The sequence below is a fragment of the Sardina pilchardus genome, chromosome 20 (genome assembly GCF_963854185.1).
Source record: "Sardina pilchardus chromosome 20, fSarPil1.1, whole genome shotgun sequence".
Lineage (NCBI taxonomy): Eukaryota > Metazoa > Chordata > Actinopteri > Clupeiformes > Clupeidae > Sardina > Sardina pilchardus.
This window is the reverse complement of record NC_085013.1, coordinates 3,609,083-3,627,961: the sequence shown is the minus strand read 5'-3', so window position 1 is coordinate 3,627,961 and position 18,879 is coordinate 3,609,083. Positions and strand designations below refer to the sequence as shown.

The 18,879-nt window shown below is 41.9% G+C and overlaps 2 protein-coding genes across 3 annotated transcripts; one reads left to right on the top strand and one right to left on the bottom strand.

The window, feature by feature from the left end:
- Positions 1 to 35: 35 nt before the first annotated feature.
- klhdc2 (kelch domain containing 2) lies at positions 36 to 6,150 on the top strand. Of its 2 annotated transcripts, none has more exons than XM_062522256.1 (14): positions 36 to 342; positions 804 to 1,044; positions 1,243 to 1,322; positions 1,424 to 1,541; positions 1,805 to 1,917; positions 2,099 to 2,183; positions 2,292 to 2,375; positions 2,558 to 2,638; positions 2,980 to 3,038; positions 3,283 to 3,392; positions 3,554 to 3,626; positions 4,137 to 4,224; positions 4,757 to 4,809; positions 5,208 to 6,150. In XM_062522256.1, the coding sequence occupies exons 2-14, from the start codon at positions 808 to 810 to the stop codon at positions 5,329 to 5,331; spliced, it is 1,305 nt and encodes a 434-aa protein (XP_062378240.1). In that variant the 5' UTR covers positions 36 to 342; positions 804 to 807; the 3' UTR covers positions 5,332 to 6,150. The 2 variants fall into 2 exon arrangements, with proteins under 2 accessions (XP_062378240.1, XP_062378238.1); XM_062522254.1 differs by having other exon boundaries at positions 804 to 1,056.
- On the bottom strand, positions 6,151 to 18,822 carry LOC134067161 (ribosome quality control complex subunit NEMF-like). Its single transcript, XM_062522253.1, has 32 exons — positions 18,671 to 18,822; positions 18,315 to 18,383; positions 18,097 to 18,199; positions 17,852 to 17,977; positions 17,390 to 17,553; positions 17,147 to 17,214; positions 16,621 to 16,710; positions 16,357 to 16,430; positions 16,189 to 16,259; positions 15,929 to 16,004; positions 15,698 to 15,838; positions 15,065 to 15,273; positions 14,433 to 14,615; positions 14,037 to 14,100; positions 13,839 to 13,927; positions 13,614 to 13,717; positions 13,406 to 13,468; positions 12,689 to 12,801; positions 12,033 to 12,090; positions 11,774 to 11,832; positions 11,455 to 11,575; positions 10,697 to 11,024; positions 10,502 to 10,544; positions 10,361 to 10,410; positions 9,810 to 9,993; positions 8,658 to 8,735; positions 8,015 to 8,212; positions 7,857 to 7,895; positions 7,634 to 7,740; positions 7,153 to 7,196; positions 6,987 to 7,066; positions 6,151 to 6,580 (listed from the first exon to the last, which is right to left on the bottom strand). Exons 1-32 carry the CDS (start codon positions 18,727 to 18,729, stop codon positions 6,503 to 6,505), a joined length of 3,333 nt encoding a protein of 1,110 aa, XP_062378237.1. The 5' UTR covers positions 18,730 to 18,822; the 3' UTR covers positions 6,151 to 6,502.
- Between the last annotated feature and the right edge of the window lie 57 nt (positions 18,823 to 18,879).

Genomic DNA, 18,879 nt, shown 5'->3' with positions numbered 1-18,879 from the left:
GTCAGTGACCTCACAAGTATGGCCAACATGGCCAATCTGGGTTGATAACACTCACTTCCGGTCCGGCCTCCTGCAGTTAAACAAATATAATTTGTTCGCTCCTGTTGCAATTAACTCAATCCGATTCAACACGGGCTTGTTTTAACAATATTTTGCGCGCTTGGTCTCAAGATTGCAGATAGTTTTCCTTTAGTGTTCGTAAACTTCGCTGCATGCGGCTGCACTAGGTATGTAGTTTAACCTGCTAGCATTAGCTAGAACCCTCAGCAGCAGTACTGCTTACAGTAACGTTCTCGATATCAACATTAGCACGAACTGAAGAACCTTTGGTTGGTTTAAACGGTAAGAATACACCATAAAAACATTGCTAACCATAAATATTGCACCGCATCGGTTGTTTATGTGTGTGTTGATTCGTGTTGGCATTTTCTTGTTGACATGCCTGCTGCTGCTGACATGTGCATTTGTTTTGATCCTTCAAACACGCTGTGCTAACGAAGACAGCGACCTTATTTCACTAGTATGCCATTACTTGACTGTGGTCGAAAATGTTAAACTTCATTCAAATTCTCAACGTCAAGTTCATTTGGAATAAGTTGTTTGGGTGTTGGCACAAAACAAGACCCTGGGTAGCCTAAACCTAGCCATAAAGCATTGCTAATCGGATGCTGTCTTAAGGAGGAGTTGAACTAGCCGTTGAGGAAATAACAATCGCACACAACTGCAATATTTGTGATATCCCACCAGCAATGGGGATAGAGGAGCTTAATTTCACATTGTGAATTGCCTTGATTGCTTTTCAGGAGCATGGCAGAGATGGAGGACGATTTGCCTGATGGTATGCCCAGAAGAGGGCTTGAAGATGACGAGGATTCTGAGAGAGATGAAGATGAGAGAGACTGGGTGGTATGGGATGAGGAGGAAGAGGAAGAGGTGGTGGTAGACTCTGATACACACTTGTCAAAGGTGGACACTCCTCCTGAGCGCAGTGGTCATATCGCTGTCGTTGATGGAAACTTCATGTATGTGTGGGGAGGATACAAGGTATGCTTCCAAGTAAGGCTTAAACATCAAGGTTTGCTATTATTTTTGATGGGAACATCTTGATTTTTTTCTCTCTTTTACTCAGATTAACACCTGTACTGTTTGGACTTTATCACCAAATTGATTTGCTGTAGTTGTATTTCAATTAATGCTCGAATAATTTGAAAAATTCTCTAAATGATTGTTCTCCTCAATCAGAATGCAGAGGCCATGGGCCTGTTTGAACTGTATCTGCCCAGGAGTGAAATGTGGATTTACAGCATGGAAACAGAAAGATGGTAATTATTTTTGTATTATGCTGTTTAGATTTTATGATGGGTTTCATTGGCCTGAAGTGTGTAATTTCTTTGAGTGCCATTTAATGCTGTTTTCTCTGTAGGAAAATGCAGGAAACAGAGGGTGAGTTGCCAGCCTCCATGTCTGGCAGCTGTGGTGTATGTGTTGATGGCGTTCTCTATCTGTTTGGAGGACACCATACCAATGGAAACACCAACCTAGTAAGTCATGCTGAAATACAGATTGTAAGACTGATGTGCATATTTCATTTGAATATATATTGCAATCACAGACTGGGATATTGAATTAAGACAACCACGGGGTAACTAAAGGCAAACCTTTTTCATCTTTCACTTGTACTGGTAATATTATCCATGACCCTATGCCAGTAATTGCCTTATCCTACCTGTGTGACCTGTAGGGTCATGCGGTTAGTTAGATGGTAAGCTGTACTTGTTGTGAGTGACTGCCCCCTGCTCCTCAGGTGTATCGTCTTCCTCTGAGGTCTCCTGTGCTGCGTTGGGAGAAGGTGGCTAATCTCAAAGGCCTGGCCCCCACCTGCAAAGACAAGTTGGGCTGCTGGGTGTACAAGAACAGGTGAGGGACAGAGTAAAATACTCTACTGTTAAGTCAAGGTCATGTTAAAAGTATTTACCCACAAGTTTCAAGATCATTCTTTAGTAGTCCTCTCATTGTAGAATGTCACCATTATGCATTTGAGAATCAATCTCGTGAATTTTGTTAGTTTACTTTTTTGTGTGTATGTTTCAATCAACAGCTTGGTGTATTTTGGTGGCTATGGCTACTTTGCTCAAGAGGGTCATAGAGGGATCTTTGAATTTGATGAGACTTCTATCATTATGGTGAGTTGTTACATTTATTAGCTGTTGGGACAAAAGGGCATTGTACATATGGACACTGGTATTTTATGTATTTATTCATATGTATGTGGTTTTTTTTTTTTGTCGTAGGGCAATCATATAGCACGTGGCTGGAATAACCATATCCACGTTCTGGATTTGGAGACATTGACATGGAGTCAGCCAGTCACAAAGGTGGGACTAGCTGTATGTTATAAAGTCAAACCAGTCACACAATCATTACCTGGTCAGTCATGTCCTTGTTCACAACCATTTGCTGGTCTCTTTACTTACTCTTCTATTTACATGCATTGTGTAAATAATCTATGGGAGTGAATAATTAATGACCGACCTTCCTTATCGCTCCCATTGTTTAGGGTAATGCGCCATCTCCGAGGGCAGCTCATGCCTGTGCAACTGTTGGCAATAGAGGATATGTGTTTGGGGGTCGATATATGGTGAGTTGATAAAGTTGTTAAAACAGCTTTCTTTATCCTTTAAAGTAAAAAAATATCCCAGAAGACCATTTATATATTGTGTGTTCATGAGATGGAACAGTTTTCTTTTGACCTAGTCTTTTGTCTGGGGTGGCATTTATTGTGTAATGAAGGCGTATATAGTTTTGTATGTTTAAAATCCTTCACAATGATGGAAGATTACCCATTTAAGTCCACTGAAGTATGAAGGAACATTAGTTAACAGTGAGTCATTTGTCTAATAATACACTGTTGTCCAATTTGGATGAAGTCATCTTTGATGTGTCGGAATAGTTAACTGACTATATGAGGTCTTCACCCAGAATTACCGCTTGAATGATCTGTACTACATCAATTTGGACACTTGGGAATGGAGCGAGATGTAAGTATATTTAAGCATAAAATGAAAAAAAAAGTTCTGCATACACACACACAGGAACAAGGAAAAATAGTAATATATTCCCTATATAATGCTTAGCGTTCTATCAGTACTAAAGATGACAGTAACAACTCTTGTTATTGTCAGTATTCCATTACATTTCACTCAAGATTTCCATAGGTTAGCACCATTTCCACCTGCATTAGTGTGCACTGTGTGTATTGAGCTGGTATTCCTGTTTTCCTAGGTCTGTGCCCCAGAATGGTCCAGTAGGCCGTTCCTGGCATTCCTTCACTCCGGTGTCCCAAGACCACATATTCCTGTTTGGAGGGTTCACCACTAACAGACAGACACTGAGTAAGTATGGATGCAGTAACAGTATAGACATGCTTTTACAGAATCATGTGTCAATTAGGTATTCTAAACAAATATGAGTAAATGTATTTAATGTACATCTATTCTTCACAGTATATCAGCTCTTCAAATGTTTTAAAGTAGTTCTGAAATGTTGTCCACAGGTGATGCCTGGCTGTACTGCATCAGCAAGAATGAATGGAAGTCCTTCAAGCACAAGCATACAGAGAACCCAAGGTACTAACAGGCCCTGTACGTTTCAACAGCTGATGGCTGGCAAGACAGACTCTCATCTGCATCAGGCTAATTAATGTGTTACATTTTTCTGGCTGTTCTCAATTACTGTTTCAGTTACAATGGAAAGTTCTATTTCATATCGGTCAACACGCCACAGTATGGGTCATCCTCTCCGAGAGGGTGAGCTGTTAGGAGACAGAATAGCAAATTAACCACTCCCCGCTACGTGCATGCAATCAACCCCAGTCTACATATACAGGTGCATGCATGCTGGCACTTTCTCTTTTTGCCATCTGGCATCATGCCACTCCCCGAGTGACCACGCAGTGTGGCGTGTTGACCTTCATTCACAGAACCTGGGTTACCTGCGTAACCCTTTGGTTTAACAACAGTGAGGTCGAAGCATTAATCACCTGACCCGCAAGTGTATTTTGGTAGTGCGCCTTCAGGGGCTATGGGCCCTCTTGTTGGAATGGATGATGATGTGGTGTTTGTCTCTCCCTGGTGCAGGCTCTGGCATACGACGTGTTATGGCCCAGAGGGGGAAGTGTTTGTATTTGGAGGCTGTGCCAATAACCTCTTGTCCCGTGAGCGAGCCGTAAGTATCCACGCCCTCCAAAATGGAACGAGTTCTGTTCAATGTTCAGTCCTGTTGTGCACTTAACTAGTAAACTGTATAATGAAAAAAAATGTGCATGCTACATCCTTAAACAACAAAAAGTGTTTGCGCAAAGTCATTAAGTAGTACGTGTATAAGCAAATATTTGAAGTAGTATGAACTTTTTTTGGCTCTAATTTGGGGACGAGCGTTTATGTAGAACTTGTTTGCTGGGCAGAACTAAAGCCTTGGCATTGCTAAATGTTGTAGATGTCACCTTTTCTCCCCTGAGAGCATTCCACCATGTCTAGGGTTGCTCTTGTTCCTATGTGAACTTAATGCTGGTGTTGAGCTGAGGTAAATGGCATGACTGAGTTTACCTATGAATTACCCAGGAAATGAATAATTGAATGTACAACAACAAGCAGTCCTACTGTCAAACAGAATCATGTTACTGTTTTGAATGTGCCTTTGCCCTCGGTCTGAATCGACCTGGCAGCATTACCCCTTGATGATATCATTATCTGAACAGGCCCATAGCAATGAACTACTGGTGTTCAATGTCCAGCCCAAGACATTGGCGAGGTGAGTAAAGTCTCTGAACTCCTGTTGTTGTAAACTGACCCACATTCTTGACCTGTTGTTCCATCAAATCAAATTACTGATAAAAACAGGCCACTTAATCAATATGGCAACTGATTGGCCCAGCCTTAGTCCATTATTTTTTCATGTCAGGACAGGTAGATCGGTTTGTCACAAATAACAAAGTGAGTCTTTGGTCCTTTCACATGACAGATCATGTAACATTTTGCCCCTGAGGGCACCTCGGGTAAATCGAACAAAGAACCCCTGCATTATGTTCCACATAATCTTTTACCAAATCACCTTAGCACGTCTGAGTAACAACAGTAATGGCTTGATCGTACTTCATATCACTTTGTAACTCTGTATCCCAAGACTCGGACTGATTTGTTGCTCCACAGGTTGTGTATGGAGGCAGCTGTACAGCACCGAGATCAGCTGGAGACCATCTGGGACTACCTGCCCAAGCATCTGCTGAACAGCCTCAAACAGAGGATGAGCAGCGTCAACACCATGGGCTCCTAAACGGAGCAGGCCACTGACACTCTTGGATGTATGGTATTGTGTGTGTGTGTGTGTGTGTGTGTGTGTGTGTGTGTGTGTGTGTGTGTGTGTACGTGTACGCACTGCCACAGTCTTGCCCCTAGAGGCTGGAAAAACGACTTGGTTGCCTGCGAGTTAGCATTGTTTGTCATCAGAGGGCAGGACAAGACGACAATTCCAGTCGCTGCAGTAGAGCACGTCAAAACAAAAGGTTGTGATAGGAGGATTTGTACCCATGTCCACTTGCCTTGAGTCCCTTTTATTTTGAAGCAGAAATATGCCAGTTTTGTGAGGATGGCTGAGAGTTGACTTTTCTTTTTGAATGCATAGTTTTATTGTGTACATATGTCAAAATATATTTATATATATTTTTGTTCCTGTGGACGTGGACTTGCTCTGTGCTGCGTGTTTATTCTGAAGGTGTGCAGACTTATGTCTGCAAAGAAAATGCGTTTTGGTGTGTGTGTGTGTGTGTGGGTGTCTGTATGTATGTGTGCGTGTGTTTTTTTTCTCTGCTGTTTTCTTTTCTTTTCTATTTTTTCTTCTTTCTGCTGTGATTTCATGTACGTCTGCTTCACTTGGTTTTATGAACACTCAAAAAATGTAATGGTCAGAACTTTGTCTTAGTGCAAACAGTGTACTGTAGCAGTTTGATCAAATTTGAACACAAAACAACTATTCTGTCGTCTGATTTGCACAAAATATTTCCAGAAACATTTTTTAAATTAAGATGTGTAGACATTTTGTTTTAAATCCTTTGATTTGAATGGAGAGAAAATAAACGTAACCAAAGGATAGTGATCTAGCTTTTGTCTGAATTTCTTACAATTAAAATTTAATCTTTACTTCACACAAGATATTCGAATGAAGGCAAAAGAAATATATTCATATCCTTACACTGCAGTAAGATGACAATGATATCACACAATTGTGTTGGTGAAACAACGGTCCATAATACAGTCCTGAGGTCCTCAATCTCAACAAAATGTCCACTCTTTCCGTGAGCAGTGATGAGCATGGAATAGGTTTGATATCCATACCAGGCAGTAAGGGTGAAATTCATAGCTACTGTCTGTTTGTCTTTCCCGAGCATGTTACTGTATGTACAGATCAGCCATCAAATTCCTCCGTCTAGGCCAGACACCTTGCAGGCTCATTTCTTCTTGGCTGCCAGTATGTTTGGAGCGGAGACCTTCACTTTGCCCGGCATGTTCCGGGACAGATCTGTGTCCTGCAAAGCAGACAGAAAACAAAATGGTATAGATAATCACAGAGAGCATGTGCAGGTCTATTTGCCCTGCTCTTTCATAGCCTTTTTTTTGTTGCTATATTTTGTATTTAAAGTGCTGAAAACGGTTTCCATTGATTCCATTCCACCCTTTCCATTTCTGTTGGCTAGAAATATGCATCTTGGAACTGTCCGTATTTCTCATCTTCACTGGGCAGTGAATAGAGTCAAACACATGAGGGATGGTAGTGCCAGAAACTGTCAGTTACAAATATTTTCACTAAATCTGAGATCAAATACCTCAGAAGAAGACAACAGGACTGCGCTAGTGACCCTAGTTGTGTGGTCAGTGTAGCTCTAAACATTTGCTGTGGTTGAACAAAAGGTGTGCTGTGCAGATGGTTGTTACCTTCACACTGCGGAAGAGGTCTTTCTCTCGAGTCGTGACCTCCTTGGCACGCATGAAGCTTAACACTGCTGTCCGGGCCGCTGTCACAGAAATGCAGAGGTCAGTACAATTCTGGAAGTAAGTCTAGTTCAACTTTTAAGGACACAAACATGATTTTTAAAAATACCTTTCCCTTTCTTCTGTGCGCCAGGGGTCAGCTTCACCTTATGCCTGTGAAACAAATCCCCAAACAATACACAGGATTAGTTCAGCGATCAACCAGATTTTTATCATCTTTACAGAGCAGTTGAATCCTGTATCTTTAAGACAAAGCTGGCAGAAAGGGAAAAAATATCTCTAAAAGGTGACTGACTGAAGAGAGTTCATGAGCATAGCAAAGAATAAGGAAAAGGCTAAAAAAGCTTTACATATTTGTAGGAATGTATTTTTCAGCAAGTAAATTTAAAACAGCTACAACAAAATTCCCCAATTACTCCAAAAACAATATAATTCCCTGACTTAACATGTCTGGAACCGTAAAACTGACATGAGAGTAAAATCCCATGACCTGTGGGAACCCTGCTAGGTGTTGAACAGTGAAAGAACTGCTAAAAAAAAAAAAAACATCTTTCCCCGGCTTCTTTTAAATGATGTTCAGCAGCACGTACTTGTAGCTGGAGAGGGAAGTATAAGGTGCACACACAGGCACTGCAAAGAGGAGCACGTCCTCAGGGTGGGGTTGGCCACTGAGAGAGGTCAACAGGTTCTCCGCTTCCTGAGGCATTGAAAGGAGAGCCCTGGGTCATTTAGCTTATATCACAACTTAGCGTCAGTCTCTGTATCGTTATCATGAAAACAGCATTTTCACTGATGATCAAACAAGAACCACACCTCAGCTCCTGGGTTGTCTGGGTCCAAATCATCTGCCTCCTATTTGAAGAAGAAACGAGAGAGTTAACTTGTGGCAATGTTATCTCAAAGGTCATTCACAGATATGATCCAATATGGCTAAACTAAACCAAGCGAACACAAACATTAGCGGTCAGCACCTTGTCATCTTGTTCAGGGGCGGCCCCTTCTCCCCCTGCCTGGGCGTCCTCTGTGGCTGGCCGCTCCGGCCTCTTCACGGCGCCCTCCTGTGGCCGGGGCTTCTGAGGCGCTTTCTGAGGTCCCTTCTTCATAGGCTCTTCTTTTCCTTTCCCCTTCTTTCCCTTCTTCACTTTCTCCTCTTTATTCGAGCCTGCAGACTATACAAGGAATGAAGGACCAACATTTATTGTATTTAGCACTTATTTATTCATCGATTCATTTGCATTCAGTACATTCTGTGTTGTATCTGTAACAAAATGTCATCACAGATTTGAGCACTTTATCTAATATTTTATGTAAGACAGCCCTGTGTATTACAAAGTCTACACCAGTCTCTTTTAGACCAAATGAGGGGGGGAAATGACATAGTCAGAACTGTTCTGTTTCCTTCAGCCTCACTCAATACAAACATCTGGGCATGTTGATCGGAAGGTTACATGTCCATCTGTCTTACCCAGAGCTGAACTACAGCCAACAGGCACTGAACCATTACACATCTCACTACGAAATTTCACAGCATCTTCTCTTGCCAATATATTTAATTGTTTTTACTTTCTTCAATATGTGAGAATTGATTTTACTATCCTGATATGGCATTCTTACCCCTAGCAGTTTCATCATCAGCTCCCGGTCCTCTTCGTCCTGGTCCTTGTATTTGTCCTTGATCTTCTTCATCTTGTTCTGGGAAGACACAAATCACCGTTATTGACTTTAAAGAGGAACTATGCAGGATTGGCGATTTCATCTCTGGTTTCGGTTTCGGTTTTGCTCGTTTTATGCTTGCATTTTCTCTGCAGAGCTTCCCCGACAGCTTTAGCGTGTATATTTATACATGTATAGGCTATATTTAAATATATAAATTGCAAGCGTGGTTCTTCATCTCAGACTTCCAGATGTAAACAAGGAGCGATCGTCTCCTGCAGAAAGTTGCATAGGGTCTCTTTAATATATCTTTATGAACTAGTGACTTTAACAAGATAGTCAGCTGTAGTGGGTATACTGTGATCAACTAGGCTGGGTGAACCCTGCCTGACCTGCCGGCGAATTTGAATTTCGCCCGGCAACTCAGGCTGGAACCCTGCACATCTATCTCCTCTGTTCCCTGCCAGAATCTTTGGCTCCAATCACAAACTAGCTTATCCAAAAGATGTACCGGATCGTTGGTCTGATTGATTGAAGGATTATCCAAGCATACGGAGTCATGATTTGAACAATGCCAATAGAGCTCGACAGTCCCGCCTGTCCTGCGAGAGAGCACGCCTCTTGTGCAGTAGAAATGAAGAGCAGAGACTCCCCATACTAATGTTCAATCTTAAAAGATTGAGCTTAGTATGGTGATAGCCAGACTAGTGATCAACCCCGAATGCTAATATGTATTCCTTGCCTATTTTAAGTGGGTATACTGAGATGGTGATGCTTTTTAAGTAGATATACTGCGTAGTCCTGTGCATCACATTGACTACACCACTGGTACCGGACCTTTAGATGAAACAACGTATGGTCGGGTCGGGTGTATTTGACAGTCACCTTCTTTCTTCTAAGCGTACAGAGTTATTTGAACAATGCCCATTGATCACGCCTCTTGTGCAGTAGAAACAAAGCGCAGCCTCCCCATGCTAATGTTCGATCTTGAAAGTTTGAGCTCTGTATGATGATAGCCAGACTTAATTCATCAGTTCACATTCAATACCGTTCCACAAGCCCAGATACTGGACCTTTAGATGAAATAACGTATCGAGTGTATTTGACGGTCACCTTCTGGCCTCTCTTCAGCAGTGGCTGTGTGGGCGCTCCACCCTTGCTGCAGCTGCTGCTGCTGCTGTTGTTGATGTTCTGGCTGCTCTCCGGCTCCTTATTGGTCTCTGGCTCCTTATTGGTCTCTGGCTCATCTTGGTCATCAGCGTCATCATCATGCTTCTGCTTCTTCTTCTTCATCTCCCTTCAAAAAGCAGACGTGCATCCATACAGACATGCCAGTGGTGTAGTCTAGTTAGCTGTAGTGGATATACTGTGATGTAGAAGTTAGCTTTAGTGGATATACTGTGATCAACCCCAAATGTTAATACGTATCCTTGCCTATTTTAAGTTGGCATACTGAGATGGTTGTGCTTTTTTAGTGGGTATACGGCGTAGTCCTTGGTCCTTGGTCTTGAATTTCCCCTCGGGGATCAATAAAGTATCTATCTATCTATCTAGTCCTGTGTATCATGTACTGTAGACTACGCCACTGAGACCTGCATGGGATCCAGTGGAGGTGCTAGAAAGATCAGAGTCTGGACTGCAGTGGGTGTGATTCCCATCCTTACCTCCTCTGCTTGGCAGTCAGGTGTTTCCTAGCCTGTCCATCAGCATCCACCTGCACAACAGTGTACGAGTTAGAGAGAGCAGTCCGAGCAAACATAGATCATTATTTACTACTTATTTCAGAACTGACCATAGATTTTTACCTGGTTGGAGACCTCCTGTTTAAAGCCAGCAGCTTGAGTCACTCTGGAGGAGAAAAAGAGAAACAATAGTCACTGCAGGCCCTTAATAAAACCTTAGTTAAAAGTTAATATTGTTAAAAGGTACGACCACATTGGGTCAATAAAGTACTGAATAATTCTACAAATGGATTTTGCATCAGATGATGCTGTCCGCACCTCCTGTTGGAATGTAAGTGGGAGAGGGAGATGGTCGTGTCGGGGAAAGCAACATCTGCACTTTCGTCTTCACTCTTAACATCTGTCTCCATCTTCTTCTCTGCCACTGCCTTTGGTTGGTCCTTCTCATCAAGAACATCCTCCGGTTCCTCAGCCAGTGGTTCTAGCTCTTTGCTTTCTTCTTCCTCTTCCTCCTCGTCCTCATCCTCCTCCTCTTCACCAGCTGTCGTTTTTGAGTCGGTCTTGTCTGGTGTCGCTCCTTCTGCCCTGCTCTCACTATTGGCCTGTTCCTCTCCATCTGCCTCCCCTTCATTCCCACTGTCTTCTCCTGACATGGCAAATCAAATCAAATCAAATCAAATGAACACATAGTTAAAATATGCAACACCTTGCAACAAGGATCCCAAAGACACACACATACACAAACACACACAACTTAACTAAGGTTTATACACTGATTTTGCAACATTTATTCAGCTCCGAGGTTAATACACAGGGGCGGGCTATATAAGTGAATGCATTTCTTTCTTCATTCTTCTTTATGATTACCACACAAGCTGATTCTATTCATTGGGCTACTGCGGTTAATACACAGTTTTGTTTTTACTAATTTAAACACTGCCCTGCTGTCTATACACAGTGCAGCTGATACATAGGAAATGACTGTGTGTGTGCCTAGTCATGAATTACATGAGTGGTCATGAGAAAACGTGTGACCTAGTGAACATGTAAACATGTGTACATGAATGATGTCGTACCCAGTAACTCCTCGCCCTCCTCCAGCAGTTCTGCAGTGCTGGTGGCCACATCCTCCATCTCCTCTTCGTGAGTCTTCACCTTCCTCTCCCCCTTGTGCCTAACCACACTCTCATCATCTACCTACACACACACACACACACACACACACACACACACACACACACACACACACACACACACACACACACACACACACACACACACACACACACACACACACACACCAAAAGGCATCACTTGCAAATTATGTGTAAAAGCCGAACAATAGTATTTACATTTCTACAACAAAAAGCTGAATGAATGAATAAGAAGGTGTACCTTGAAGAGGAAGCCAAAGCCCATTATGAGGTAGGATGGAGGCAGGAAGTTTTTCTTTCCTGCATAAAAGGCGTGACAATTCGATTTTTAGTTATGCAAAGGAGGTGATGTAATGTTTATTCATCTATCACATCTATCGCTGCCATTCTCTCAGGTCTGTCTACTGTATGTTGTAATAGACGTGTAATATCATTTAGAGCCTACTGTCTTTCAAGGCATGTAATGAAGTTCATTTAATGTGTAACATGATGCCTTGTACCTCTGATCATGAAACTTCCTGTGGTGAGATACTCTCCAGTCGGTGCAGTCTTTGATACCTGGTGAGAGAGAAAGGAGCCCATTGCTGACATGAACAGCAGATAGCCATCTGTGTCCCCTAACTAAAGCACCCTCAGCAAGTACAATACACTTCAAATGATATGCAACCTTGTTTTCAAAGCTGCACAAAGGAACCGGTACAGTCAGTCCACCGTACTGTACTGCCTTTCCCAACCATCCCAATGTCCATATAGATGCTAGATCCTCTGGGAACAACCAATAATAGCGCTCCTGACAGATTGCTGCGGATATTGGTGAGCTAAGCAGGACACAAGAGAGCCCCCTCCCTGTCGGATGATGAAGCCTTTCAGCTACATTTATTTATATGTTTATATATTTCAAAAGGGCAGTGCACAGTAGAATTAGCATGCCAGATTATTGCCCAAAGGTACATTTATATCTATACTCCCTAGGCAGACATCTCAGTTTCATCAGTCTTTTTCCGTTCATGTACATGAAAACAAGGTCACCTAAAACCCAAACATTCTCTGGCTAGAAGACTAATACAATATTGAACACAATATTGACAACTTGACTTGTGAACTACTGTGAGCAGTGAATGTGTTCAGACGGGGTGTGTGTGGGGAAGGGACTCACTTGATGGTGGTGGACCCACCAGGCACTGGTGACGACCTTGGCATCCCAGGCGGCACTGTAGCACACCGCCATGGTGCCCGCCTCGGTGAGCGTGCGCGGGGGAACGGGCACACCTGCCATCATGGATTAAAAAGTCAGTCATCTGCTGTGACAATAATGATCGAGAGAGTACCAACAACACACAGACAGACTGTGATTCTGACTCATGACATTTCTGAAAAGAATGACACTCATAAACATTCATGGGACACCAAGAAACATACCGTAATTTCCCGACTATTAGCCAGGTATTAATATGGTTTTGTTTCTTTTAACTTGCATAAAACACTGTCCTGCGGCTAATACGCAGGAAATTACTGTGTGTACTGTCTGAAACAGTTTGTCTGTTTATAACATCTACTCCGTCTTCTTGAGTTAGAAAAACTACTAAAATATCCATTTGGTTCCAGATCACAAACCAAAAATGATCATGATCAACACAGCATTAAGTAGGGTTCAGACCAAAGACTCCTGACGAGACGAGACGAGCGCAACGTTCTAAAACCTTGCAACTGCGATTAAACATGTTGAATGCTCTGCAACGGCTTGCAACTACGTGCAACATTTAATTCACACCGCTGCAACTCAGTCTCCTCGGGTCGTGAATCTTTGGTGTGAATTGGGCTGTAAAAAACTATTAAACGAGCGGTAGCTGGACTCTGCTGGACGTTCTGTTACCTGAGGGATTCTTGATGACACAGCTGGTGGCTCCGTGTAGGTCAGCGTGGACGTAGATGTCCCCTGAGGAGAAGAGTATTTTTATTTACACGCTCTATCTCTGCCATCACGCCAGGGGGGATACACTTGCAGGCCACGAGGGAGACAGACCGGTTATGCTTCCTTCAATTATCACACACACACACACACACACACTTCTTGTATGTACCTGCTCTCAGATATCGTTTGACAATCATCTCGTTCTGTTGTTGATCTCTACCAGCGATGATGAGGTAGTTCTCCGAGCTGATGAACCACAGGAACTTCTCAAACCTGAAAGAACATGACAGAGGCATCAATGCATCCATCAATGGATCCATCACTACATTAAGCACAACAACAGTTAGCATTCCGACAGGAATATTGACCCTGGATGGTGCCCAATGTAACTCACCAATACACCTTCCTAGCCTTCTGAATGTTGGTAACAGTTTGAACTTCCTTGAGGGTCTGTTTTGTCTTTTTCTCAGCAGACTTGAACGCCTACATAGGAACAGAAATGATGAATACAAGAGGTAAGTATATGGTCTTTTGGGCTCCATTGTCTGCTAAAACAGCCAGGATCTGCGTATAGAAAGAACAACTGTGTCACCTTCTGTGCAGCCTCCACTGTCTTCTGCTCCTTTTTTGCAGCACTGCGCTTGTGGTCATAATACCTAGGGAGATATTTTTTAAAAAGTACATTAAAAACATTACCATAAATTAGAAACAGCAAGGACAAAGATGGGGGCACAAAATAATAAATAGAGTACAGCCGATCACAGACTAGGGAACAGTCTTTCATCGTTTTACTGTAACAATGCAATAACAAAGCCAGTATTACTCATTAGTGTCAACTCATGCAAATGAGCTCGTCCAGTCAGATGACAGCAAACACTTGGGTGGATTTGTGATGTCTTGTTTTGCTAAATAAAATTAAAAAAAAAAACACACCAAACTCACTTATTTGTGTTGGTATAAGCAAAGAGGCTGAGGATTCCTTACTCACTTTTTAGCGTTGGCGTATGCAGAGAGGCTGAGGTCCACATCCACCAGGATGGGCTTGTTCCTCTGCAGCTTCCCCTTCTGTTCTTTGTACTTCTGTTTGTTCTTCTTCCCCTTCTGCGTCTCAGCTTTCTCCACTACCTCCTCTTCCTCCTGCTCCTCGTCCTCTGGGCCGACATACGGGTTCCTATCCAGATACAGTATACTTTATCAGTCTCTAAACTTCACCCAAAATAACTTTTATTTGAAAGGTCAGCTTTGCAAAAAAACAACAACTGACCATGAGGGTTCACACACTTTCAAGCAGCACTGTAATTACTGTGTAATATGAAAGTGATTCTATAACTTCACTAGTACAACATCCAAACATAAAGATAATCAGTTCAGTCCTCAGGAAGGATACATAATAGTACTCATAACATATTATATTTTTCTTAGAATGAAAGCATCTTGCAGATGAGTAAGCATGCATGTAATATCCAATTAAATGCATACAATGTTTACTAGATAGATAGATAGATACTTTATTGATCTCCAAGGGGAAATTCAAGATTACTAGAACTGTAGGATTGATTTCCACCAAATCCCAGACCGGCAGCTTGACAGTGCTGCAAGTAAGCTATGCGGGTTGCTTACTTGAGCAGCATGGTGATGTGGTTGGTCTGCAGCTTCAGCTCCTTGATGGCGCAGGCCACGGGATCGCCGGCCGCTTGCGCCTCCTTGACGATGAGGCCGATCTCGGCCCAGTCCACCTGATTGGCCAGGGCGCTCCGCACCACCTGTAGCGCTCGCTCCACCATGGGCAGGTTCATCTCCACCAGCTCACCTTTCAGCCGGTCCACCTCCTGTCAGACAAGACACAACACCACACACGGTGGGGATTAATGGGGTCGTCATATACTGACAACACAACACCACACACGGTGGGGATTAATGGGGTCATCATATACTGACAAGCAATTCAGACAATCAAGTGATTTCACTAACTGATTTCTTATACCGTACAGATAAGCGAAATCAATTTAGTTTTAGACAAAAAAAAGAGACCACATAGTTATGGATCAACCAACAAAATGATAAAAGCAACTCTAAGTAATATATATATATTTCAAATTGTATTATATATACTGTAATATTCAATACACAAATGACCAGTATGCTGCCTGTAGTAATTTCATGAAAATTACTTATGTCTCATTTATGTATTAAATGATTATCATGTGATCAACACTGTTACATGAAAACTGACACATGCAAGGCGTGTTTTACTTGAGCTTGATGCAAGGCCTCCAGACGATGCTCATGGTCTCTTTTAACGTTGTCCAATTTCTTCATAGCCTGTTTCTCCTGATGCAAGGCTTTCAGATCAATCTTTTGACTCTCCATCTTCGAAAAGAACTCATCAACCGCCTGGTGAACAAGGAAAGGTGTAGGCGTTTTAGACACTGCAAAAATTCAATGACTAAAATGACTAAAGAGAAACGATATGAAGTTCATCACCTTATCGAAAGTATCAAACTCAACATGGGGATTTTTTGCATTTTGGGCGAACAAAAAAGGGTGGAATTCTTCATACCTGAAGAATAAAACAAAAGATTTCCATAAAATGAAACTAACAAGAAATTATATCGTCATTTTATATCATCATTTTACTAGATTCAGACATTTTATAATTAATTGGGAACAATCACAAAATCAGAATAGTTATAAATACAACACTATAACTGACTAAATTCAAAAGGTTTTTAAAATGCTCATACGTCAGCAGTTCTTCAGCTGGCTTATCTGGACCTAAACTTGGTTTCTTCTCACATTTTTGAATAATGTAGCCCTGTTGTTAAAGATAAATAAGATAGATATTATTTAGTTTGGTCAATTAGTATGACAATTAGACAAGGAAATATGAGTGAATAATAATTATTTCTCACCTTTCCACTAAAGGTGGCAGTTTTCTCCATGTACTCCTCTGCCATTTTCAATGCCTCCAGGATCTTGGGAGCATCTAGAGAAAATCAATGCATTATACCAAACCAACATCTGCAAATGTATCTAACAAGTCATTATAAAGTAGTGGAGCGATTTAAGGAGGGCCTAATGATAACAATAGTATACCAATAGTATATTAAACATGCTGAGCTCTAACCCCATCACAAGCACATGCCACATATACAGTACCAAATGCCACAATTTACCTCGTGTGACATCAAACTGGTTGTCTACTTTCATGAGGCCTGAGAGTCCGACCTCCATTAGACAGTGCTCAATAAGAGTGGCTCCATAAGCTGCAGTGACAAATACGGGTTATACATCATCATACCACATGATAGGCAAATGAATCATATGCAGTCACAACACTGAAAGATTAAAAGTTAATCTTTTCCTGAGCGTTAAACTATTCGCTCTATTACTAAAAAATGTATTGGAATAGAGGTGTAACAATACAGTCACCTCATGATTTGGTTCAACGAGACAAGATTCAGCACTCTTGGTTCAATACTCAAAGTCGTTAAGCCGCAATGCTCAGTTAAATGTTTTCTTGTGTATGTTAGGCCTAGGAATATAACCTTTTTCGCAACTGACATTTGCCATTTTTTGAGCTGTGAAATGCCACAGTGCATTATGTGTTTGTAGTGTCGATTCTATTGGCAATCCGCATTGTTACACCCCAAACAAGGGACTGGGTGAAGTATATGGTATAAGTTAATATGCTTCACTTACGAAGGTGAGGATTAAGCACTCTTTTGACTTGATCTCCATTTGGAGCTTTGGAGAGAATGTCCGTTAGCCTGGAATCCAATAAACATTTAAAAATTATGTTCTAACTTCATAGAGACATTTCCCTTGAATTAAAAGTAAGATTTGCAAGACGACCCCACAGAAACATTTCCTTTCAGTTAAAGGTGAAGGAGTTTATTATTAAAGTTTTTAAAGTTAATAAAGGAAACCTCATCACCGCCATACCTCTCCAGACTAATGAGTGGCTCAGGGGGCTTGGCGTTCTCCACAGGGTATCTCTCCCTTACGGCGATCTTCACATCCTCCTCCCCCTCTCCCTCTCCCTCAGCAGTGCGGAACCGCAACAGGTTCAGGATGCTGTACTCGTAATCAGCCAAGATGATGTTACCCTGCCACAAAACACACAGAATTGAACAGGGTTTTTAGTAGGCTTCAATATGTCCCAGCCCAGGCAACAAGTGTCGCTCAACAAAATATGATGCAAAAGCAACACAATTTCTGTCTGCTATGGGAGTCCCCTGATGACAGTGATTGTGGGCAAAAAAATCATGTGTTTAAGACATATTCATCCACACTACAAGGAGATAAACTAGGCTATTAAATAGATTTCACCAATGCAAAAGAGTAAAACCAGGAAGAATGGAGAAGCATCGTCTAGCGTTGGAATGCACAGTCAAAGGTTCTCACCCTATCATAAAGCTCCACAATCAGGTGGTATGCAGCTTCGTCTGATCCGAACTGGAAATCCACAATCCTGTCAATCCCCAGCTGCTTGACTGACACCAACCTTCTGGATTTTAAATGTTTCCGGCACTAGGAAACAGGCATGAGAGTCAATGAGGTCTATGGATACAAATCATAAGGCAATCTTCTTCTACTTCTTCACAATTTCTGAAAAACAAGTATAGATTCATTTATATTCACATTCTTACTTTCATGGCAAACCCCGATGGCATATTATTTTTAGGCCACTCGAATTCCGTGGAGTGGATTCGGATTCCAGACTCAATCAACACAACAGCTTTAGTGTCAGGTCTGAAATATGAAAGCAGAAAAATGATCGATCATGCTCACACATGGTTTCTAAAGGCTATGAGCTGTGAGCTGCTGTGGTGTCGTATCTAGATGAAAGTGACAGATCAGCACTTACTTTTGCAGTCGAATGAGATATGTCTTGTTGTCGATGTCATAGACATTGTACACTCTCATCCCAATGTAGCTAACACGGAACAGAGATAGGAGAAAGCTGTTAGGGCAGTGCTGTCTTTGAGACATATATTTGATGACGTAAACATATGGATACATATACAGTTCAATACCACGCAATTACCCTAGTAATAAGATACATTAGATACATTCCAGGAGAGGTTTATTTGCTTTAAGTTCAATGTTTCAAGAACTAACAGGCCAAAGTTAGTGACTAGCATTAGTTTAACTTACTACATCAAGCAAGCAAGCTGGGAAGCCTCTCACCTGACATCATACGAACAGTATTAGAGCACTTACTTGGCATTGATTTCAGCAATGACTGCCCTAATATCCACTGTATTGAATCTCGTCTTCATTTTGTCAGGTGTTCTTCTAACTCCAACGTAAATCAAAACATTTGTACGCTGAACTACAGTCACATAGTTCTGCACATTAGCAACATGGCACAACTACGCATGCGGACACTTGTCTACGGAAGCCGAGTTGCTGCATGGGCGTCTGTGAAC

Excerpts from the sequence above, each read along its gene's own strand:
- LOC134067161 (XM_062522253.1), bottom strand. The coding sequence starts at position 18,729 with ATGAAGACGAGATTCAATACAGTGGATATTAGGGCAGTCATTGCTGAA. Across the intron at positions 18,200-18,314 it reads TATCTCATTCGACTGCAAAA|ACCTGACACTAAAGCTGTTG; the intron begins GTAAGTGCTGAT and ends TTCATATTTCAG. Across the intron at positions 10,411-10,501 it reads AACAGGAGGTCTCCAACCAG|GTGGATGCTGATGGACAGGC; the intron begins GTAAAAATCTAT and ends ACTGTTGTGCAG.
- klhdc2 (XM_062522254.1), top strand. The coding sequence starts at position 808 with ATGGCAGAGATGGAGGACGATTTGCCTGATGGTATGCCCAGAAGAGGG. Across the intron at positions 2,184-2,291 it reads ATGAGACTTCTATCATTATG|GGCAATCATATAGCACGTGG; the intron begins GTGAGTTGTTAC and ends TTTTTGTCGTAG. Across the intron at positions 3,627-4,136 it reads AAGCATACAGAGAACCCAAG|GCTCTGGCATACGACGTGTT; the intron begins GTACTAACAGGC and ends TCCCTGGTGCAG.